This window comes from Mesoplodon bidens (genome assembly GCF_964165515.1).
Source record: "Mesoplodon bidens genome assembly, chromosome: 4".
NCBI lineage: Eukaryota > Metazoa > Chordata > Mammalia > Artiodactyla > Ziphiidae > Mesoplodon > Mesoplodon bidens.
In genome coordinates, this window is record NC_138160.1 from 103142154 (window position 1) to 103167438 (window position 25285).

Below are 25285 nucleotides of genomic sequence, written 5' to 3' on the forward strand. Positions count from 1 at the left end.
GTGGTTTGTCTGAGCTGGCTTTGCCCCTATTTAGGAGTACATAACCTTGGCCGACACATTCCTGAGTTTTGCTGTCTTCAAAGTACGAAAGATATGATTGCAAACTGTGATAGACACCCTCTGCCTCCCTCTCACAGAGTTGTATTCAAGAAAGGTAAAAAAAATATTTAAGATGATTTGAAAAAAATAAAATGTTTGATATGGGCAAAGTGTTACCTTACCCCTGCACTTATGGCAGGCTGAAATAAGGGAGCAAGGCAGACGTATCACCAGAAGCCCTGTGTGTGAAGCAATCACAGAACCTCACTGAGCCTTGGTTTCCTTACCTCCACAAAGGAGATTGTAAAGATATTTGTCTCCCAGTCTTTGTGAGACACACAGGAGAGAGTATACATAAAGGTGCCCAGACCTAGCCCCTGCTATGAAGTTTTGCTTCACAAATGTTTGTGAGCTTTCAAACAGGAAATGCAGCTCCCCTTGCCCCCAAGCTGGAGCAAGCTCAATATATTACTGTGCGTTGAAGTCTCCTGTTTGATAGCAAATACTCGCTTGTACTTTCTCCAAACATGCCAGAAAATTTGGTGTTCCAACACGTGCTCTGTTTACACTCTGGCTTTGGAAATACTTTCCTGACTGCTGTGCTTATCCATCCACCCTGGCCATCACCCTTTAAGACCCCTTTTCTGAAGCAAAAACAGCAACAGGTGTTAAATCAATGTTACCCATTCTTCTGGAAATCCTGCTTCAGAATTCTCCCCTCCAGGCCTTTGCCCGTGCTGTAACTCTACCTAGAACACTTCGTCCTGCCCCTTTGGCTCCCTCACCATTTGTATCCTCACCCTTCAGCTTTCAGCTTAGACCTCACCTGTACCAGTCACACTTCCCTCATCTTCAAGGTCTAGGTTAAGTGACTCAGGTTCCTGTGTATTTATTTGTCTCAGCAGGAACCACAGTATACATTTTTTTGAATTCGTAGAAAACATACATTGTATCTTTTATTATTTAAATATTGATTGCATTCTTCTCTTCACGGAGGCATATTTTTTTAACATCTTTATTGGCGTATAATTGCTTTACACTGTTGTGTTACTTGCTGCTGTATAGCAAAGTGAGTCAGCTATACGTATACATATATCCCCATATCCCCTCCCTCTTGCCTCTCTCTCCCACCCTCCCTATCGCACCCCTCTAGGTAGGACCACAGTATATTGTAATGGCTTATTTTCTTGTCTATTTCCCCCTTGTACTGAATGCCGCATACTGGTGAGGAGATTAGTGTTGGTCTTACCCAGCATGTACATGCGGGAATATTCCATAAATGAAGAAGGGGATGAAATCTACACAGCTTGTGCTTTTCCCTTTTCTCCTCATATGTACTTCTTGGCTCTCCTTCAGTTACCTCTTTCCAGTAGAAATTTCTTGCCTCTATCATTTTTCTGCTTCAAGACTAGACATTTAGTGACTGCCATGCTTCTGGCCGCTGTTGAATCAAAGAGTGAAAGAAACTGAGTCCAACATTTGGAATGAGTTGCTTTCTTGCCAGCCAAGCTACTGAGCCAACTGGGGACATTTCATATATTCCACTTTTTTCCACCCAAGCCTTCCAGTACGTAGTTTGTGATTTTTTTTTTTTTTGAACTCTTGTTATATGAAAGAAAGTTCAGTATCTATGTGTAGGCTTTCAGACTGAAAATATATCCCAGTACAAATTTGGCCAAGTGTGTGTGTGAGGGTGTAGGCAGCTGTTGTGTTTTCCCAAGTGTTGGTGAATTAAAGAGTAAAGAAAGAAGTTGTAATGCAAATCAACCGAGGTTACCTCATCACCGAATGTACCCTGCTCATTTATTTTGACAAGCCCAACTTACGTTTAATTACCAGGCCTCCTAGTACACTGGTAAATGTAGCAATAGTGACTTTGGCAGAAAAGGAGAAATCTGTGTAACATGAGCCTTCAGAATGAGTCCATGCTGACTCTTTATAAATTGGAGTGAGGCAATTCATTTTAAGAAGAATTTCAGTAGAGCAATTTATGTGATCTGTGACTGTAGTGAGCCTTTTATGAGCCAAGCATACCAGACTGTGTACATTAATTGAGGGTAGTTTCTCAAAGAAATTTTGTCGGCCACTCCAAGCCATTACCCAACAGATTTTTGTAAGCCTTCATTTGGAATTATTTTCAGAGTCAGTTTTCAAGTCACTATAAAAAAAATTTTAAATGTCACCTGAAAATCCTAATACTAGAGGGGGGAGGCTATTTTTTAAATCGATGCCTACTTTTTATTATTCAGTTGGACTCCTAGTTACTTGGAGCTTTTTCCTAAATTGAATCTTCTCTTGAAGGAAGCAGTTGGGCCATCACTGAGGTCACCCATGAGAAGGTGACATGGTGTTGATAGACCTATTAGGGCCAGAGCCTCTACTGTACATTTTAATAGGCACTAGAGGGACTTCTGTTCTTGGCAATTTATCAAAACTCTGTGAGAGTAGGAAAAATCCTACAGGCATTATGCACAGTTGACGCTCGTTACGTCTTTGGTCTTTTCCTGCTCTAGCTGACCTCAATTTGGAGTTTGAGTAAAGTTTCTCCCAGTGCCTTGGGGAGAAGGGGTGTGATGTGTCATCAATAGCTTCTACATGGCATTTGGGTCCTAGCCACCTAGCCCTGTGTCCTCACATTCTAATATTTGTATTCTTTCCCTCCCTATACATTTTTCCTACCCAAAGTAGTAGAGCTAAGCCATTGGAAAATGTTTCCTTTCCCTTTCTCTGCTTTCCCACCCGCTGCCCAATCTCTACTTTCACCTCTCCCTGCACTTAAGAACAGCTTAAACGCATGACATACGTACTTCAGTGCATAACAAATTAAAACTTGCCAATGTCAATGAAGAGAAATTAAAAGCCCAATTGAGCTTGAAATGGAATGATTTCAACCAGTCAACAGTACCTGAGGTGGACAGCTCTTGTAAAGAGGTGTGCTGAGGGGAGAGGTGTGGCAATACGGGAGAAAGTCCTCAGAGAACCTGGGTGGGACCAGTGACTGCAGCTTGCAGGCACAGGGCTGGTGGGATGAGGATGCAGTACAAATTTATAAATGACTGGGCTCTGAGGTCCCAGAGGGGTCCAGGGCAACAATGATGTGTAGCAGTAAAAACCTCATGTAAAGGCTTTTAAGCTGGACTGCCCTTTCTGGGGAGGCTGAAAAATATTTTCCACTGAGGTGTCAACCCACTCTTATCGGCCTTGAGCAGGGTTGGCCTTCTCACATCCAAGCTGCCGGGCTGGCCACGTGGAGGATGGTCTCAGTCTTTTTCTGGGCTTGTCATTGGCACAGCTTCCACCCTCCCCCCGTCACAATAGTGAAGTGACACCGTGCAACTGCACAGTGCCAATGACAACAAGGCAAGGACCTCTTCTTCCTCAGGTTGTAAAGTGAAAGAAATGTAATCCCCGCCTCGTAGCATTTTATTATGTTTGTGAACGTTTTCTTTTTCTAATACTGAGATAAAATGGAGGTTGTGGAAAAGCACAAATTGTAACATGCTGGTAGTTTATTGATAAGAAATTTCGTTTTACTGCTGGTGTGGTATGAGAATTTAAAACAATTGTAGAACACAAATTCAACATTAGAATACAAATGAAGGAAATAGCGTTTGGCAGAAGACACCAATAAGGAAAGGGAGGAGGATGGCACTTCATGTTTAATACTGGATTCCTTTGAAGGGTCAAAGACTCAAATGCCCCCAGAGCCAGGCAGGATGTGTGGATGAGGAGAGCCGATGGGGGGTGGGAGTGGGGGGGAGCTGGGGAGCACACGCCCCATAGACAGGGCAGCTGCAGCTCAGCTATAGCCAACTGTTATCATGGGGAATGCAGACCTGTGCTCCCAGAGCTCCAGATATTTTTTTAAGTGAAGCCAGAAATCTAGAATCTTATGTGAAAGCACCAAAGGTCTACAAGTTGGCAACAGAGTCAATTTTTTGGAAACACTGCTAGGGCCAAATGCATCACATCTGTGGACCAGACTTGGCCCCTGGGCCTCTGGTCTGTGCCCTCTGTAGCTGTTCATTCCATCGGTGCCTGTGTGTCAGTCAGAAACGGGGGCTCGCTGGGTCCCACTCGCTGGCTCCCACTGGGTGTGTGGGGTGAGGCAGTGCCTGAAGAGCACAATGAGAAAAGCACCCACAGCCCAGCTCAGTTTCCTTATCATGTTGGATTATTTGCAGCAGCTGCTCTAAACCTGACCTCATCCCCTCCAGTCACATCCCAATTCCTCAGAAGGGAGTGCTCGAGGGTGTTATGTGCTCAGTGGAAGGGCAGATGGGGAAGGAAGAGGCAATATAATGATCCTTGGGACAACCATGGACTCACCCTCCAGTGCAAAGAAGCAATTGATGTTGGGAATGTGGCCAGGATTGGTGAACCACAGGGATTTCTGTACCTTATAAACGAGGATGAAATACTTTCGAAGTGGCACCTTGAAAGAAAGAAGCATTGAAACTAGACAAACGGAATTGTGTTGTAGGTAGAATAAGGCATGTTAAAGGAGATGGCCACATATGGGAGTCCATTGGGAAGTAAAGGAGAATCCTGTATGCCTTGGACCACTTAGTCTGAGGCTGGACCATCCAACCCACTGAGATAAATATGACCTTCCTATAATGGGCTGGCACTGCTGTAACTCTTATGCTGTTCTGTAGAATAAACAATCTCACTACCAACCTCCAAGTCCAAATATAAAGATTCTGTGCCTTGGTGTCATGATTTATATTATCCACTGGATATGTTCCATTAGAATGTCTATGCTCAAAGGGAAATTGCTCTTCATGTTGTTAAACACACCTCAAACAGGGACTCAACGATTACTTGTTAATATGCTTAGTTAAGATATGTCCATTTGCATTTTGTATTTAGTTGTGTATTTCCATATATTTAGAGATCCGCTTGGTCCCCAGCTTTGACTCATGTTTTTCTACTTCATCTCGTGTTTCCATGTTTGTGGTGATACTGCGCTTGTCTGTATCCCATCCTGACACCCAGAATCATCTTTATGTTCACCAAAGCCTTGGGAACAGTCTATAAATCAACAGTTCATTGTAGAGTACAGACTTAGTGAAAAGAAATTGGATTGGAAGAAAGTCTGTTAGTTGACAAGTTGAAATCCAGAGTCTGGATTGTCTCAGAATCCACCAGAATGGAAGAGAAAGTTATTTTGAGTAATTTGCAAGTATGAGTGTGCATGTTTTTCTCTGAAAAGCTTTGTGAGGCTTAGAGGAAAAGTGATATATTTTTGCACCAAGAAATTTGTTTAAGAACCGATTTTTATATTTCTATAAATAATAAAATTTAATTTAGGTATCAAATACAAATTGGTTTTATTTTAAACTTTACTGTGATTTCAGAAGAACGTTTAATATTTATTCTAAATGGATAATCACATTTGTACATGGTAGTAGCATCCTAATTCTTTTTTAGATCAACTCCGTATCCACTATAATTAAAAATATGTAAAAATGGTATATGCGTGTGGGAAGGGAAGGGAAGCACTGAAAATTGAGTCAAGTCATGGATTTGAGGTATGGAACGGAGAGTGGTTTTCCCCCTTTGCTGCAATTATGCTATTTTTGTAAATTTTTTAAAAACCTCAAAATGAGAAATCAGTGCCTTCAGAATTAGTTTCCTTTTAAAAACTAGGTATTTTTACATTCTTGATCTTATATCGATAAGCTCATTTTCATCAGCCTAGATTTATTTTCCCTTTCCAAGAATGTACTCCTTACTCTTTGGCAAGGTACCCCTTCCTCTTTGGCAAGGTACCCCTTCATTAGAGATCCGAAAGAGAAAAAAATAAATTATTTCGGATACTCAAGTCTGAGTACATAAGACAGTTTTTATAATAAGAAAGACAAGTTACGGGAAATGGAATCTTTTTCGATATCTGAGAGTTTGCCCTGCAGAAGATAACTGCACCCCAAGGCACTGCCAGGAGATCTATATTTCTGTTCCTGACATCTGTAGGTACCACTGCCACTGCCAATGGTGATGAGGATAAGTGATGGGAAAATGAACTGGGAGGTGATATATCTTCCTTGACAGATTTAAAGAACTGCCACAGGCAGCCCCAAGGCAAGTGCTGACTGAGGACATTCTGGCGCCTGTGTCGGGTCACTCTGGCATCGGCAGGCAAAGCTGTTAGAAGCAGGGGGCGATGCAATAACTTTGTGGTTTAAATCTCTACTTAGATCCTTTTTTTGAGGGGGTGAACTGGAGGTTGTACTACAAATTCTGAAATATCCATTATTGTTGGTAAGGTAGTATCTGCCTTGTCCTTGTGTTATTACCGTGGAGATCCAGTATTCATTACTCCATGCCCAGGATCCAAAGATATGCCCACATAAACATTTGAATATGGTTGTCCTAAGATTTCAAGGTTTGCTCCCCATCCTCGAAGCCCCTGCGTTCACCCAAGGTGTAGTGGTAGATGTGGGCTGGGTCGATCTTAATATTGATCACAAGGGGAGAATCTGACCTGAGTTACTGCTCTGGCAAAGACACACAGGCACAAATGCAATACAGCGAAGGACCATGGCTGCTCCCTAGGGAGCCTCCGAGGGAGCCTGGAGGAGCTGTGCTTACTGCTTCTGGAGAGCCAAGCTGGGGACATTCAAAGGGAGGAAGTGTGCTCAAAGGCAGCCCTTGCACCCAGTGACTTTTCTCACTTTGTTTGTCTAAATATAAATGTGATTTTTGGTTATAAAACAGCTAACCGTTTTGCTTTTCTTTTGTGCTTCTGTCGGGTCCAGGACTTTATAAGGATTTGACCTTACTCAAAATGTGCAGAGAAGAATGATGGAAGCCCCTGAATACCTTGATTTGGATGAAATTGACTTCAGTGATGACATCTCTGTAAGTACTGCTACGTGCAAGCAATGCTTTCAGGAGATTCTGCCTTCATCTGTATGGGCTCCTTTCTCTGTTTGTAGTCTGTATATCCTAAACTCTTCCAACCACGTTTAGAAATTGACAGCAAAAATCCTGCCGTGGCAGACAAAGTGTGGCTCGGGGGCCTCCTGGACCAAGAGTGAATCCCACTTAATTTTGTGTGAGCTTGGGTGAGAAAGACATTTAACCTCACTGGGCTTCCCCTTCCTAATCTGTTTCATTGTTGTCAAAATTATTCATTGAGTACATTTATAAAGTGCCTGCATATGGTAGACACCTTCATAAATTTACTTAGGTACAAAATTAACCCCATCGATGTTCATCTCCTTTATGTGACTGGCTGTGCCACAGCCAGCATGCTGTAGCATTCACAAGGACACAGACTGAAGGATGGCCAAGTTATTAATTTATGAACAATAAGAGCTTCCAGTCACTGGAGCTTTCAAAACACTTGTTGGGAATACTGAGGAAGAGTCACGTGTTGATAAAGGACAGGACGGGCTGACCACTGAGGCCCTGCTTAATACTGTAATGCTGTGGGCTGATGAGCTTCTTAGTTCCCACAACACTCACAGACTTCCTGCTGCCTCCAGCCTAACTCCTGGCAGCTGAGTGGCTGGTCTGCCTGCCCTTTGCTCAGAGCTGCTTGTGACTTACCCTGGGCCACGTGATCTCTTCTGCCAAAGGCCAACCAGCAAACCTACTCGCCTCTCAAACCCTAGCCCAATTGCGCTGACTCTCAAGACTGTGATGAGAAGGTTGCTGTTTCTGAACTAGCTATGTAACTTTTCTCCCCAGGACCTCCAAGTGTACACTTTCTGACCTTACTTTCCATTGATTTCTCAGTTTTTGGTCACCACTGGCAATTGTCTCAAAAATATAAGCTTTAAGGCACCTCTGACAGCAGTGTTATTCTTCTAATTTACTCCTTACCTTGAAGTAAAATATGCATACTCTATGCAAGAATTGGATTCCTGGGATGCGTTTGAAGAATCACCTGTTTAATGGATGAATCTTCCTACCTTTCCCTATTTGTGAATTCAGCCTTTCCCTCCTTCAGCTTCCAGACAGCTTTTACTAGTCCTCATTAAGGCTAATGTGAAGTGTCATTAAGACTAATGTGAAATGAGTGGTCTCTCTCTCTCTCTCTCTCTCTCTCTCTCTCCCTTGCTCTCTCGCTCTCTCTCGCTCTCTCTCTCCCTCTCTCTCCCTCCCTCCCTCCCTTTTTAAATCACTGTGCTTGACTTAAATGTGGATCATAGCATGGTTCTTTTATAACCACTCCCCTCCAGCTATTTTGAGCTGGCTGGGGAAAAGCAAGAAAAGTGAATGATGATGTGAGAGGCGGGGATAGGGTGGAATGTGTTTCAGAAAGGGGCATATGTTATGATTATCAATTCAGGGTAGCTCTCTGAGCCTTGATAATGAAGTTGCATTTTAAGAGCATAGGCTTTGAAGGCACCAGTCCGGGCTCCAGCCTCGTTCTGACCTTTGCTGGCTGGAACACAGTAACTTCATCTCTCTGAGATACCCACCTCATTTTTAAGATTGTTTTGAGGATTGAGTGAAATAATAATATATGGAAAGCACTTATCTTGGCACACAGTAAGTTGCTCTTAAAAATGGTAGCTTTTGTTATTATTTCAATGAATACTACAATAATATTTATATGACCAATGGTGAAGAAAGAACTCCAGGGAAAAGACCAGGCATCACGTCAAGACTTTCAAAAAACACAATAGAGCAGTTATATTTACAGAAGAATCATCTGGCAGCAGCCCTTAATTTAGATGAATTAGGAATCTCCACTTGCAAGATAATAAAATATGTTAAACAATAACTGAAGCTGTTTAGCAAATTGGGATTCAAAATTATGCAATAGTTGAGCTTCTATAACCTGACCACTCAAACATAAGTAAAGATCTCCATCTGTAATTGTGTAACTGCACTCAAACTTCCCCCCTTTAAATAGATTCCTATTGTTTGTATCTTTAACCTGCATTTAAACTGAAATCAAGAAGGAAAAAAAATGAAATTGCTTAGAATTGTTAAAATAATGATAATGGTTAACATTGAGCACTTCCCAGGGGATAGGCATTATCTTATTTAATCCTCCCAACAATCCGTGAAGTAGGGAATATTATTATCTTCCTTTTACAGATGAGGAAACTGCGGTGTGGAGATGTTACATAACTTGTCCGGGCTCACCCACCTGCTTAGAAGCACTGTCTTAGGAATATCAACTTTTAGCCCCAGTACTTGGGTCGGCTTTACCCATCGCCCCTGGGGAACATTTAGCAATACCTGGAGACATTTTTCATTGTCATACCTGGGGAGGTATTCCTGGTATCTGGTGGGTAGAGAGCACGGATGGATCTCAACATCCTGCAATGCCCAAGAAAATCCCCTACAGCGAAGAATTATCTGGCCTAAAATGTGGGCAGTACTGAGGATGAGCAATCCTGGTCTATTTTAATCCACTTAAAACTAAAGAAACTCTACTTTACCTGGCAACCTCTGTAACATGGTAGATTATTTTATAATAATTCCATCTCATCCAGGTTCAACACCTTAAATGTGTCAGAATCATATTGCTCTATATAATGTCTTCATGGGAAAAGCAGTAAGGATAACCTCTAAAATATTGAAATGATAGGTCTCAGCCTGTTTAGGTAACCTAGGAACAATAAATTTACAACTGCTTTAGGGGCTAAACGGAGACAATTCAGATGCTAACACGGGGGAAAAAAAAAGAAAACCACGCCATGATGTGTTCAGTTTGCTAATTCACTGGCATGACAAGAAATGTAGTCTCCCATAAACATGCCTGTGTTGTTAGGATTCTGTAAACCTCCTTTTCTGACAGCCCTGAAGCTTCTTTCCTGGTGTAGTGGCAGGAGGGGGAAGGAAAATGCACAATACATTTGAAAAAGATGTTTACAAAAAAGATGCCCGAGTTTAAAACTTCTCCTCTTACTCTCCAGCCATAGCCCTTTTACATATTACAGGGTTTCTGTTTCATGATTTTCCCCTCTGGTTGTGAGCCTGGCTCTTGTTTTAATTTAAACACAAGCTGTATATTGGTACAGAAAAACAGCTAGAACTGTTTCTTTGCCTTTACCTAATGAAACAAAACACAGAAGGCAATCAAATTATTTTGAAGTTTCCCAGACTCAAAAATAATGCTCATCTTTTGCAAAATGCAGAGTTTAAACTATACATTCTTGTAACCCTGCCATCTAAAAGGGCAGAACATTGTGCAATAACTGAGGATCAGTGTAGGAGAGATGACGACACACATAAACATACGAGTTCAATGTTGGGCTTTTCTGTCACTGCAAATGTGTTTACAGATTTCCTTCTTTATTCCTATGGAAGCCAGATCTCTCTGTCTTAAAAAAGAGAAATGCTCTGGAATATTATTTTACCATCGGGTTCTTAGTAGATATGATGTATTTTTTCTAATTTATTTATTTATTTATATTTATTTTTGGCTGCGTTGGATCTTCATTGCTGCACTAACTAGAGAAAGCCCACAAGCTTTCTCGCAGCAAGCAGGGGCTACTCTCCGTTGTGGAGCGTGGGCTCTAGGCACACGGGCTTCAGTAGTTGTGGCTCGCGGAGTCTAGAGCACAGGCTCAGTAGTAGTGGTGCATGGGCTTAATTGCTCTGCGGCATGTGGGATCTTCCCGGACCAAGGCTCGAACCCGTGTCCCCTGCATTGGCAGGCGGATTCTTAACCACTGTGCCACCAGGGAAGTGTCCCCCATGATGTATTTATTTTATGAAGAGAGACCAATTTGCTGTCCTCAAAAATAGGATTATACACAAGACTGAATAAAGCAGAGGCCAAACCACAGATCCACTGCAGCGCTCCACTCGTGAGCCATCAAATGTTGGCCATGCCATGCACCGACTGAACTCTTTAAACACTGGTCCTGTTTAAGCCTCACATCAAGTCTGCGAGGCAAGCCCTATTTTTATCCCCTGTTTGGCCAATGAATAAATGAGGCTTAGAGAGAGAGTCTGACTTTCACAAGGTTACAAGTAGATAAGTGGCCGGGCCAGGATTTCAATACAGAACTGTTTGACTGTGTTACTCTTTCTCTTCTGATCAACTTGGTTGAGTAGAATCATCTCTGGACCAGTCATCTCACCCATCACTATCCCCAACTGTCACTGAAACAATTGCAAAGTGCTTTTTGGAAGTAAGGGAGTTGGTATATAGTGTAAATAAATAAAATGAAAACAAGCTAGGAGAACTTAAGCAAGTCTCTTAATTTTATTGTTCCTCAACTTTTCCATCTGTAAAATGATAATAATCCATCTCTACCTAGCATCCTGGATTTTATGGAGAAGATATGAAAATTTATATATATGTAAACACACACACATATTTATATACAGATACAAATACATGTATATGTATATGCGCATCTGTATACAAATACCTACATGTACATATAAACATGTACAGGTAAATAGACACACACACATATGTGCACACACACATAAATAGAATTAAGTGCAATGCTGTATTCCTCAGCACAGGAAATTTTGTTGCCTTTCTATGTCACCATGACTGCAGCTTTGGTGAAAGTTGACATTTTTAGAAATTGCATAGCCTATGTTTTGTGCAAATCAAATGAGATCAAGATAAATAAGTGTCCTTCCACTTTATTATCCCTTTTGACCCAAGCCCTTGCAACCCAGAGTAATAGCACAGACTTATGTGGATTCATTTTCCTAAGGTGCTTAAATCACTGGTAGAAAAATAAATTCTTACAGCAAATAAATCTCACTCTCAGTGAGTTACATTTTCCCATCCCACAGACTGGGCATCATTTGCACTAAAATACCTGACCCCCTCTGTTTTGTGTGCACTACCTTTTGCTCAAGTCATTCCACTAACACTTCCCAGATTTCATTACATTCTGACCAAGAGCTGCTTCACAGCAGTGGGAGACCTTGAGAAAGGGTGTGTAGGGCTTATCACGTGTACTTAGGCGCTGAGTTAGGGAGGGTAAAGAATACAGCTTTTGTTCCAGTTTTAGGTGTGAAAAAGACTAGAAAGATATTCAAGGTGCAGAGAACCTGGCTTGCCCCTCCTCTCTAGCAAGGGATCGGTCTAAGATCCTATTATCCTTTCCTCTTTGCTTCCTAGAATGTGACCAAGACGTTTAGGTGGCCTCTGATTGCCTCCATCCCTTCTTGGCTGTCCCCGTCAATCAGCCCTGCCCTTCCAAGCCATCACCGTGCTTACTTTAAACTTACTTATATTTAAACTTTTCTTAGTGCTTCTCAGTAGGATCTAGTTTCATCAGCTTTTCAAAATGACCCAACATTTTTCAGTATTCTTTTTGCAATATCTTGTATTCAAGTCTCAATTACCTCTCATTGGTCCCCTCTCCAGCCTCCCCACTATCCAAAACCTCACACTTGTTTGAATATTATATTCGAACCATTTTCTTAATACCTGCCAGGAAAGGAATTAGGAATAATTTAATCCAGGCAAAATGAATTGTAAATTCATGTCCCATAACTACTGTTAGAGTCCAGGTCTAGAACCCAGGTCCTCAGACTCCGAATCTTGGACCTGACTGATATCTCTACCTGAGGTGGTAGAGAGCAACCTTATGCATAGAGTGATTTCCAAGAAGAATGAGCAGCTGCCAGATTTTTAAATTTGCTGTTATCTCACTCTGCAGGTAGCCCTGAACGTTCTCATCTTGCCCAATAGTCATGGCATTTATTAGATTGACTATGCAGGTTATTTATGCAAACTATTTACCATTTATGGACAACTAGATTTTATGTCAGTCTACTCAACAGGCCTGTATAAACATTTACAGTGCACCAGGCATGGTTCTAGGCTTGGCGTGAATGACACAGACTTGTTCTGTGCTCTCACAGAGTTTACAATACCCTATGATAACAATTGAGCATATTATGAAATGCCAGATTAACTTAATAGTAGGTTACATTTAATCACAATATCAAACTCCATTCTTGACAGTCAGTCTTTATATTTTGGTAGTGATTAATTATTGGCTCACAATTAAAACCAGGCAATCATTGAGGTCAAACAAGATGTAAAGCCAGCCATCTGCCTTACTGTGAGATAACTTTCTTTTCTAAGTCTTTTGTAATTTGTAATTTTTGCCTCAATAGTTACCATTATTTTGGCTTCATTTCTAAATGCTCATTTTTGATACTTTTTAATTAAATGATAATAGTAACTAACATTTATTGAACACATACTATGCATCAGACACTATTCCTGGTGTTTTACATTATTAGCTCAAAATCTTCACAGCCACATTCTGATGTAGATACCATGAGTACCTGTCTACAGATGAAGAAACTGATGATAGACAGAGATGGACTAACAAAGTTTAATTAGCTAGAAAATGGTGAAGCCAGGCTATAACGTGCAGTTTAGCTCTGGAATCCATGTATATAACCACTGTGTTGAAAATGACTTCTGCCCAGTCCCTTGGTCACCTGTGGCCACCCTCATTCACCCCCATCTTTTCCCATCCATGACCACTTCTCACAGCAGGTGAGGATCATTCAACACTGTGCTCTCATCACCTTCACCAATGTGGATCTTAATCTTTTGCCTGACTACACATATTAGCATTACAACAGAGTCATTCCTGGCATACTCTTAATATGGTCAGAACGAATTACTGAATGTTCCCAAATACCAACCACAAGCAATGTTTTAGCATAAAAAAATTTGATGATTATTAATTTTTTAAGTACCTCTTAGAACATAGGATAAAAACAAGGAAGAAGAGCAAAAATCAAATGCATTTGAAAAGAGGATTATTCATAATAATTTTCTTTAATAGAGCCTGAATGGTGGAAAGAAATATATTTAAATCAGACTGGGATACTTATATGAACATGTAGATCACCAATATCTGTACTATGTAGAGGTGGCAGTTGAGACTGTGGGAGTCCATAAGGTCACCTGTGAAACATGGAATGTGGAAAGGGAAGGATGTTCCAAGGAAGGAACTGTGCAGATGTATGTCCTATGAGGTGGGAGGAAAAAGAGGCTTCTACAAAAGAGACTGGAAAGGAGTTTTCAAAGATACAGGAGGAAAACTAAGGGAGATTAAAAAGAGGGGGAGGGATGATTTAAAGAATTTAAGAAAGGAAGTGGTCCAGAGTGGGAGGTAGGTCATTAGAAAGAGAAGGGTTTGAAAAGTGCCACTGGATTTTCCAGTTAAAACTCTGTGGTGGCCATAATAAGAGCAGTGCCTGTGGTGATAGCACAGATGGCGGGTCGTCGTGGCTGGAAGAGTGAATGCAGAGGTGAGGAAGTGGAGACAAGAACCAAGGCAGTTCTTTCAAAACAGATGGCTGTGAACCCAAGAGCAGGAAACTCCACCCACGGCCAACTGAGGAGGCAGCGTGTCTTCAGGTGGCAGGGGTGCTTCTTTAATTTTATGGGATCAGAGGAGAGAGCTGAAGTTGAGAGAGTAGCTGAAGACAAGAAGAGGGGACGATGGCAGAGCATGAGTCTGAGATGGGAGAGGAGGAGATCTGAGCACAAGCTGCGAGCTAGCGTGATGAAGGCGTGCCCTGTGAGTACCACATCCCCAGAGAAGGGAAAACAGAGCCTGATCTGTTAGGGAGGGCATGAAGTCAGGACACCCCTTCCTGAATTGGGAGGTCAGGCCATTGGAGAGGAGGTCACAATTTTAGGAGAGTATTGTACCTCTGAAAAACTCACTTCAGCTGTGTGTCTTTGCTTTCACTACCAGCTTTGCGTGTACACATTTCTGTCATTTTATTGTGTGACTGTGGAGAGACCTGCTTGAATTTTGGAAAGCTACGTGAGAAACAATGAATTTTAGTATAGCTGTTCGGATGACTGGCCTAATTGTTTCTTTTGGAAACTTAATGCGACCTTAGTTGTTTAAAAGTCTCTAGCTTGAAAAGGTGTTGGGATTTTAGTTCTTTCATTTTCTGTGGCTCATGACCATTTGAGTAATGCCTGCTTATTCACCCAACTGGCTGCACTTTTCAGGAGCAAGGGCCAAAGCTTTTCAGTCCCGAATAGTATGTAGGGTGGTCAGAGATCCCCAAAGCCCAATGTAGAAATCACAGTCTGTTATTATGAATCCCACGCATGTTCAAACTATTTTGCATGGCAGAGTGACAACATTGATGTAAGCTGGGACGTGTAGGACTGTCTTACGTCATAGCAACTCTGTGTAGTTTGTGAAGCTAAGTTTCAATGTCTGTTCTTGGCCGTGGGTTCTCTTGGATGAGGAAAGACCAAAGAGGCCAAATAAGGTGCTGAGACAGGCTGGCTGTCCTTCCTTTTTTCCTTTCCAGTCCGAACCTGGCTCACCTCTTCCTGCCTCATCAGTTCTCACATCTTGATATACTGAGCTGCAAATCATGAGAGGCACGAAGATGAGGAACACACATGAAAAATGAGTTGGAGAGAAGAGACCAGAACATTTAACATCGTTTTACAGCTTGTAAATTGACTTCACTTGCATTATCTCTTATGATTATCTGTGTTTTCTAGATAAAGAAACTGAGCCCCAAAGATAGGAAATGATTTATTTGTCCAGAACTACAGAGTTAATAAATGTCAGAAGTAGGACTCAAATCCAGAGCTTCTGGCTCCAAATCCATTGTCTTTATACAAAAAGCTAAGGCATCAGCCAGCATTCATGCTGTTAATATATGAGAACTGTTTATTCTTTTAAATATAACGTGATTACATTGCTAGACTGGTAGTTATGGAATTTTCTAAGAAGATGAGTGCTTTATAAATATTAAGTACTACCATTATTAGTATTTTTATTGCCACCCAAATCATGGGCTACATAGGAGAATTCATTTCATTCAGTTCAACAAGTACCTAGTTTCTTTGGTAAATAAAATATTGTCCACACCCTCAGGAAGCAGAGAAAGAAATTATGTAAACATATAGATGAAATGTCACATGATGGATTCTTTAATGGACATATGCCCAAGATAAAGAATTAAAGAGCAGTGGTTCTTGAACTTCGCTATGCATCAGAATCACCTGAACGGTTTGTGAAAACACAGATTGCTGGGCCCTGCCCTTAAAGTTTCTTGGATGGAGCCCAAGAATATGAATTCCTAACAAAGTGCTTAGATGGTGTTAATGCCACTGGTCTGGACACCACACTTTGGAAGCTGAGATAAGTTCCATCCGGGAGACTCAGAGAAGATACAGTGGGGGAGCCACAAGAAATTTACGGTTACTAAAGTAGCCTGAGGATGGAAAAATGTCATGGAGAAGTAGAGAAGAGGAGTTACAAGGAAGCACAAGGAAATTGTTGGAATTGATAGATAGGTTCATTATATTGATTGTGATAATTTTATAGGTGTATACTATGCTGACACATTAAACTGTACACTTTAACTATGTGAAGTTTCTTTAAAGTTTATCCATTATACTTGGATAAAGATTTTTAAATAGATGAAGAACAGCAGATTCAAAAAAAAAAGAAGAAGAAGACCATGGGGAGAGATGTCTGAGCTCGTGGAGGGCTGCACGTGCCATGCTAAGGCATGTGGCCTTTCTCCTACAGGCAGTGCAGAGCCACTGAAAGATCTGAAATAGAGAAGCACCCTAGTCAAATTTGCATTTTAGAAAGCTAATTAATTTTAGAGCAAGTATGGAAGCGTGGAAGAAATTGCCACTTACGACCTAAATATGAAAGAACTCCTTTGACCGTCTATAATATTATGCCCAGGGATTAATCAGATGTGTGTACAGCTTAGTATTTCAGTCGAATAGTTAATAAGTCATTGTGTGCCATGCATATGTACAAGTCAAGGATATCATCCTTTCCATTAGGCATTTGTGGGAGCCAGCACAGCCCAAGGGAACAACAGCACAGCCCAAGGGAGCAACACCTTGCCTTGTCTTTCACAAGGCAAGGTGCTTCTTTATCAAGGGCAGAAAAGAGTCTTTCTCTTTCTGATTTACTTCACTTAGCATGATAACCTCTAGTTGCATCCATCTAAAATGTGACACAAATGAACCTATCTATGAAACAGAAACAGAATCATGGACCTAGGGAACAGACTGGTGGTTGCCAAGGGGATGGGGGGTGGGAGAGGGAGGGAGTGGGAGTTTGGGGTTAGCAGATGCAAACTGGTGTATAGAGAATGGATAAACAACAAGGTCCTACTGTACAGCACAGGGAACTGTATTCAGTATCCTGTGATAAACCATAATGGAAAAGAATATGATAGCACAGGGAACTCTACTCAATGCTCTGTGGTGACCTAAATGGGAAGGAAATCCAAGGAAGAGGGGATATATGTATATGTGTGGCGATTCACTTTGCTACACAGCAAAAACTAACACAACATTGTAAGCAACTATACTCCAATTAAAAAAAAAAAAGAGGAAAATTTAGACACAGATACCCAGGGAAAATGCCATGTGATGATAGAGGCATAGATTGGACTGGTGTGTCTACAAGTCAAGGAAAACCAAGGATTGCTGACAACCACCCAAAGCTAGAAGAGGCAAGGAAACCTTCTTCCCTAGTGCCCTCAGAGGGAGAATGGCCCTACAGACACTTTGACTTTGGAGTTCTAGCCTCCAGAATTGTGAGGGAATAAATTTCTTTTCTCTTAAAAAAAAAAGGGGATATGAAAAAGAATGTGTGTGTGAGTGTGTGTGTGTGTATAACTGAGTCACTTTGCTGTAAGCAGTAATTAACACAACATTGTAGATCAACTATATTTCAATCAAAAAATTTAATTAATTAATTAAAAAAAAAAGAAGAGGTCAGGGCTGAAGCAATCAGCCAGGGTTTCACGGAAAGTGCAGAACTCAAGCTGGCCTTGCAGAGCAGTGGCATTTGCCTGGCCGGAGGAAGGCATTGCAGGCAAGGAGGCCCCCGGAGTAAAGGAACTGAAGGGGAACTGAGCTTTGAGTGCACAGGGACATTGAAGAAGCGGAGACAACTCTTCAACCTTTGGCAGGGGCTTTTCTTGAGGCATGATGGAGGAGTGGAAAAGAAGTTTGGATCAAAAAGGGCGTTTCCACTGAAAGATGTTTAGAAAAAGAATAAATTAGACAGCAACATAGAGGTAGGAAATATAATACTTCTCAGCCATCTGCAAGCCCCTCTCCTCTCTTATCACCCAAGGATAATAGGAATCAAGGGAACAGAATATAAAGGCTTGGGTTGGGATCAAGAGACAGGGAAGGTTCGTGGGTCTTTGGTTCTGTTAGGGCGAAAATAACAGTAGTTGCTACCCTGGGAGCTGGCCATTGTCCTGAGAACGCAGTCAGTGGGCTGGCGACCTAACAGCTCCTTGTAAAAGGCCATCTGTCCTGTGAACTGGGATGAAAGCCTGGGAAGTCTTCCCTTTCAGCTCCCAGATGGTATCACAATGCACTTGTGAAAGAGACTTCCTGGGTCATTTGCTTATTCCCAGATTTGCAGATATGAAAATTTTTTTGCGTGTTCGTTTTGTGAATTGTGCGTTTCCACTGTATCGATTCATATCACAACTTAACCATCTATACAGCACTCCCTTAAGCTTTATCTTCTACGCAAAGAGCAGTGTACTTGCTGAAAGAAATCTACAAATTGATTTTTTTTCTTGTGTGTCCTTGTAAAGAATGGTAGATTTGTTCACAGTGTAGACTGGAGTCACTGCTGAGTTTGACATTCCACATACCCTTACAGTTATCCAAAACTTTGATTTTCTGGCCTACACATCATCTTTTTCTTAGATTATTATATTTTTTATTTCCCTGACCAGGAGCAGCACCTGACTTTTTCTTCAATGGCATTATTCCCAAATTACTAACATGAATGCCCGCACAAAAGTGGCTTTCTGTGTGACCATGGATCAAGAGGTAGAGCTGCCAGGTGTGATGCAGGTTGAGGCAGCGGATGGGGCTCAGCCAGGCTAGTCTCTGCCTGGAGCTCAGTCCCTACACCAACCAGGCAGCCTGGGTTGTTCAAATTTAAACCTCATCAAATTAAAAGTGATTGCATACTGTGGACCTTTTTTTTTTTGTGCGGTATGCGGGCCCCTCACTGTTTTGGCTTCTCCCGTTGCGGAGCACAGGCTCCTGACGCGCAGGCTCAGCGGCCATTGCTCACGGGCCCAGCCGCTCCGCGGCATGTGGGACCTTCCCGGACCGGGGCACGAACCCGTGTCCCCCGCATCAGCAGATGGACTCTCAACCACACTGCACCACCAGGGAATCCCCATACTGTGGACCTTTGAGGTCACATTGGAGGAGCTGAAGATGAAGCTAATAAATTGTAGATTGTGACATGTCTGACTTTGGGGTGGGAGGTGACAGGATGCATGTGGCTGGAAATGCAGATAGCAGCATACCTGGTTTAGTTAAATACATATCATTAAAGCCCACTGAGCAACTTATTGAACTTATCATTAACTATATTTAAGCACAATCAATCTGAAATTTCCTCTTTCTAAAATTTTGCCTTGGAAGAAAAGGAAAAAACAAAAAGGGAATGAGGGCAAGACTTTGCCAAAGGGTGCTTTCATGGGGCACACGGCAACCAAAACAAAAGGCCCAATTTTAATTGAATTACAAACTGTGTAATTATTTAACCTGTACCAGCTGGTCTCAAGAAGCTACCAGATTTCCTCAGAGAGTTTGTACTTGGCCAGAAACATAAGGTAACTTATTAGGAACAAGAAAAATGCCTTCTATACCTATGTTACCCGCCCCCCACTCCCAAAGAGCATACTATAAAAGGGGAATAAAATCCTTGGAGTTCACTTTTGGCTTAAGAGGCAGTCCTCCCGCCCTCGAGTATGTGAATGGGTTTTGCTAAAGCACCTGTAGTCTCTGAGGAATGGCTGACATAAACAGGATGTTATTGCATCAGACAGGTAAGACAGGTAATTAGTCATCTGAGATTTCATTTTTCTCTTGGAAGTACTGGAAATTTAATTTGTTTGTGATGTGCAATTGGCGAACTGACAGTAGCTCCAACTGCGCCTCCCTCTGTCTTGCTGTCCTGATGCTGTGTGGAAAGCACGGGGGTGGGGCATGTGGGACTGTCTCAATGTAGACACTTCGCTTCATCTGTCAACATCAAGCTAACTAAAGCGCCTTGGTATTGACAAATGTGCCCTAATTACACATTCCTCACTTGTAATGCTAGAATAATCCTAATGAGTTTCCCATGATCATTTTTCTTTTAGATTAAATGTTTTTTCTCAATCCCCCTTCCGGTTTTGCAACAGTGAAGTCGTTCAGAATCCATGCTCATTTACATAAGAGCATTGTTTCATAAAAGTACAGAGCAAACTATTTTTAGAAAGCTGTATTTTATGAGTTAACGTATGATTGAAGACAGGACCTGACTTGGCCTTTGATTAAAGACAGAGTTCACCCTATTTATTTTGTTTTAAAACACCCTTCTCCAAAGAAAGCTTGATTGGGATCAAACTTCGTCCCCATACATCATAGCTATTGATTTTACATTTGTTGTCGCTCTGTTGATTTTATGCCCCTTTATGTCATAATTTCTAATTTGTTATCCTGATAGCCGGCCCCTGAGTTGGTGCTGGGACTGAGCCTGCAAGGTGGTTTCTTTCAATTCAGACTAATCTGTCCATGAAACAGATGAGCTTTCAAACACAGAACAATGCTCTTCTCACTTTTCATAGCATTATCCTGGTATTTCCCATGGAGATGACAGTAAAATTTGTGGCAAGTAGCAACATTAGGGACATTTCTGTAGTCCAGGAGATATAGCTCCTGGCTGCCCTGGATGCTGCAGGAAGCTGGGTGCTCCTCCTCTTGGCTTTTTTTTTTTTTTTTTTTTTTCCACACATAGATTCACTCTTAGGATTCAGAATGCAAATATTATGGCCATCTTCTGGAAAGTGTCAAGGACAGAAAATCCTTCCATCTTCTACAAGTAGCAGAAGAGACAGAATGTCTGCTGGATACACCCCACCTTATTTGTTAAAGGACTATCCAGCCCTCTTTTTAATCTGCATCTACTTACATGCTTATAGGTAGAGTCTGGGACGCTGCCAGATCACCAAGCAGCCCATTTAGGGTAAAATTAGATAGACTTTCTAGAGATATATGTTGTACTCAAGTATCACTTCTTGTGTTTTGATTTTCTGGCCAACTGAGTGAATGTAATGCTCTTATTCTAAATTGCTACTTTACACTTTTTCCTCCTCTGGCTTCCCATTCAGTATTCAGTCACGTCACTCAAGACCATCCCGGAACTGTGCCGAAGATGTGATTCGCAAAATGAAGACAGATCAGGTAAGTTTTGCTCCCCACCTCTTCTCCTTATCCTGCCTTTTAGAGTGCAGGGGGACTCCTCCTGGCATCCCTTCCCCCTCACATTGGTTGCTCCTGCTTTCTGTTTTCTTTTTCTTTTATGGCTTCTCCACTTACCCCCGACCCTCAACAAACAGATGTTAGGTCATCCTCCAAAGACTAACCGGACAGGGAGGCCCTAATGAGGACTCAGCTGTTTACAAATAAATGTAGGCAATCATCGCGGCAGCTCCAAACCACAGTATACGCAGCAATTTACTGCAAACCCGAGAAACCATTGGTGACAAAACATAATGATGCAGGCGCCAATGAAAAAATGTTGGATGCATTTACTACCCATATGGCAAGGACCAGCTTGGGGGATGGTGCTTTGCCAAAGTCTGAAACCCTATCAGGGATGCGACATGATAGAATCTGCAGTAAGACATACTGTAACAGTTAAGATTAAAGCAAAGCTTTGGAGTTTAATAGTGTAAACTAAACAGAGAATTATGGCGTGTAGATGAAAACCAGCTGGCTGACCTTTTCTCCCTGCACACCCCCGACCCTTGACAAAAAAAGTACATTCAGGGTTGTTTTTCCCCCTGTAAATCAAATTAAACCTCTCTGCTTTTCTCTCTGTGATGGGCAAAAATGAAAATAAAAAAGGATATTGATGGGAATGATACCATAGCATTAAACTGTGAAATGATGTTTATTATTTTTCCAAGTAATTACTCTAAGGCATCACCATTAACCTTGCCAAAGCTGGACCTCTGATAGTAACTAGAATCCTGAGAACCACGGATGATGGAAGACTTAAGATAACCCTAGAATTATGTGTATTGTGTTTGAAAATAAATAGATCAGCCTTACCTATGCAGCTGCTAGAACCCTAGGCCTTTCGAACTGAAAGGACTGTACAAAGCTAATGTACTTTTCTCTTGGGCCGTTTGTTTTCTTTCAACATTTTGTTTAGATGAGATGGGGAAAATAATTAGTCTATCTAGGTTTGTTTATCTGTGTGTTTTTTTTTTTTTTGTATGAGTGAAAGTAATGATTCAATGTTTGGGTCAGAAACATCACAGAAGATAGTTTGAAGTTCAAATAAAAGTTTTCATTTACCTCCATTTAAAAAACATTTTTCTTATTTCAAATGCACTCAAGTGTCTATGGGGTTAACAGAGGCTTTGGCCGTAAGGCTTATCAGGATGTGCCTCCTTAAAAGGCATCACCAGGTTCAAAGTTAAACCTCTGTGATCAGTGACAAGGGCAGCAGACACAGTGGACGGGCCCAGGGCCTCAGAGTCGGAAGACTTCCGTCTGAGTCAGCATTCAGACATCTATCGGTTATACGACCCTGAGCCTGTGACTCATTATCTATAAAATAAAAAAGAAACTTGTTCTGCCAATGTTGCCAGGCTACCGTTAGGATCAAAATTAGGTGATGTATCCGAAGGTACTTTGTAGATACAAGATTTTCTTTCTCCTTTTTTTTTTTTTTTTTAATTGGAGATGGGGCAAGAGAGAAGACATAACAGCAAACACTTCAGTAGCGCTTACTGTGCTAGGTATTGCTGTAAGCCCTTTACTCGTATTAACTCAATTAATCCTAAAATCCTTGTGAGCTAAGTATTGTACTATTAAGATGTTTATCTGAGGCACAGAGTAGAGAAGTAAATTATCTCGCCCAGAGTCACACAGCAGTTACGTCACAGAGCTGGGATCCAAACCCCAGGAAGTTTGCCTCTGGAGTCTGTTGTCTTATCCATTACATATACTGTCATATAGCTAGACTTAGGGATAGTAATTTAATTTTAAGATATTTTCCTTTTAAAACTTTAAAAGCTAGCATTTTCCCTCACTGATGAAGTAGAAAATTTCTTTTCTCTGTTAAATAGCTTCTCTTGCTTACCAAGTTAAGTGAATTAACCGAAGCTTTTAAAAAGATGTTTCCTGGGGCTGGTTTATTCCATTTTCTCCAGGTCTTGTGACTTGTAGTCACTTCCACAGTAGATGATGTTAGACATTTCTTCTGTGGTTGAGAAGGATGCCAATTTCAAGTTCAGAAGCCTTTAAACTCACCCAGAGCAAATATCCAGTGCTCAAGGTAATCACCAATAATTAGACCTGACAGGAAATGGATATATGAGGGAAAGACTCAGTCCTCTTTAATGGAATCACATGTACACCTCCAATCTCATGGACCATTTGGAGGTTGGTAAACCACTCTCTAATAGAGCAAGAGGGATCCTAGAAAAAGAAACACATGAAAAATCAATCTCTCCAAAGCACCGCTGTAGAATTATCTGTGAGCTGCTTTGAAAGAAATCTCAACATGATAAAGTTTCCACCCTCCATTTCTGAAAGAATTGAGGCAATCTCAGTTAGTTTCATGGGCATGCAGATGTGGAAATAACCCTCCACCCCCAACACATCCCCTTAGTCTTTCCTGTTTCAACAACCTAGGAGGAGTTCGCTCCAGGAGCACTTGCATAATTTCCATCTTTATGGTAGTCTTTTCGAACAGATGGTGGCAGAAGACACATTGGCTTCTGAGAAGGGTCCACATCTTCTTCTGGATGGGGCACCCTCTGGGGGAACTTTTCCCTAAACCTCCTGTGACTTAGAACATACTCCACCAGATAAAGATGTGTCTCTTTACCTTTCTAAAGTTTGTTAGGCACTTTCTGTTTTGTGTAGGTTGTCAGATGTTAACACCCAACCTGTACTAACATGTCTTTGACTAGATAGATGTTCTTGGACCCAGTTGTTCTTTTATTTATTCATTCCTCAAATAACTTTTGTGTTTTCTGTCCTATGCACTGAAGACAGGGTAACAAGCAAGGTGTAGACAAGGCCCTGTTCTCAACAGCACTTACATTCTGCGGGGTGACAGACAAAAGGCAGGCAAATGAAGACATAAACCAGATTTTCCCAGGCATTGATAAGAGGTGACATGACGCATGTGATAGAGTAACTTACAGTGGATGGGGAGGGAGGGGCGTTTGGGGGATCAGGGAGCATTCTTAGGGCCCAGCCATGGGAAAGCCAGTGAAGAACAGTGAAGGCAGAGGAACTAGCAAGCGCAGCGCCCCTGAGTCAGAAATGAGCTTAGCATGGATGAGGAAGAAAAGGAAAACCAATGTGGCTGCATGGGGCAATCAAAATGAGGATGAGGCCAGGGATCCGGTCAGGGTCAGACTCTACAGGGCCCTGAGGGTCATGGTATGCAGAGTTCAGATTTTTCTCTAAGTTCTGTGAAGAGCGCTGACAGCAGGATCCCAATATTTCTAAAATCCCATTACCTGGAAAGAAGCCGAAAATCATAACTCTCAGTAGAAGAAGGGACCCTAAAAATCATCTAGTTTAAGAGGGAAAGAAAGTGAGAAAGTGCAAATAATAAAAGCAGAAGTGTACGGTGTTGACAGGGGATGGATGTGTGCAAAGGGTATACAGGTGTTCTTTGTACTGTTTTCATTCTTTCAACTGTCCTATAAATTTAAATGAAAATGTTTTAATTATAAGTGAATTTTTAAAGGTCAATAATAATAATAATGTAGTCCAAAGTCCATCAGATCTTGGAGTGACTATTATTATCCTGATGGGGTCATCAGCCTGTACTTTGTCACGTGAGTGACAGGGAGCTCACAGTCTCACAAAGCTGCCTATTCATAAAGGTTAATTTTTGTTCAGCCAAAATCAGTGTCCCTCAAATGTCCATCCCTTACACCTGGCTTTTTCCTAGGGATCCTTAGAGAAGGACAGTTCCTCCTGGGCAGGGGTACCACTAACTGTTTGGAGATGGCAGTCACCCTTGGTTTTGTCTTCTCCAAACTAAAACTTCCCTCCACGGTTTTGAGCGTATCCTGCTCATGGTTCTTGCTTTCTTGCGGCTGTTGCATTTACCAGCTTCCCTCTTAAAAGTGGTGCACCCAGAGCTCCACCCAAGGTTGCTCCCCATATGGTCAGATCAGAACCTGTCAACCACACAGATCAACCTCAGGACTTACCACACACCTTTCCTGCCTTCGCTCTTGGGCT

At 41.7% G+C, this 25285-nt stretch overlaps 1 protein-coding gene across 2 annotated transcripts in view; it reads left to right on the forward strand.

The window, feature by feature from the left end:
• Positions 1–6824: 6824 nt before the first annotated feature.
• SNCAIP (synuclein alpha interacting protein) overlaps positions 6825–25285 on the forward strand; it is a 73932-nt gene continuing 55471 nt past the window's right edge. For both annotated transcript variants that reach the window (XM_081230831.1, XM_081230830.1), the window contains exons 1-2: positions 6825–6903; positions 21172–21244. In XM_081230831.1, coding sequence (XP_081086957.1) covers positions 6844–6903; positions 21172–21244 — 133 coding nt within the window. In that variant the 5' untranslated portion in view covers positions 6825–6843. The remainder of the gene's footprint in view (positions 6904–21171; positions 21245–25285) is intronic.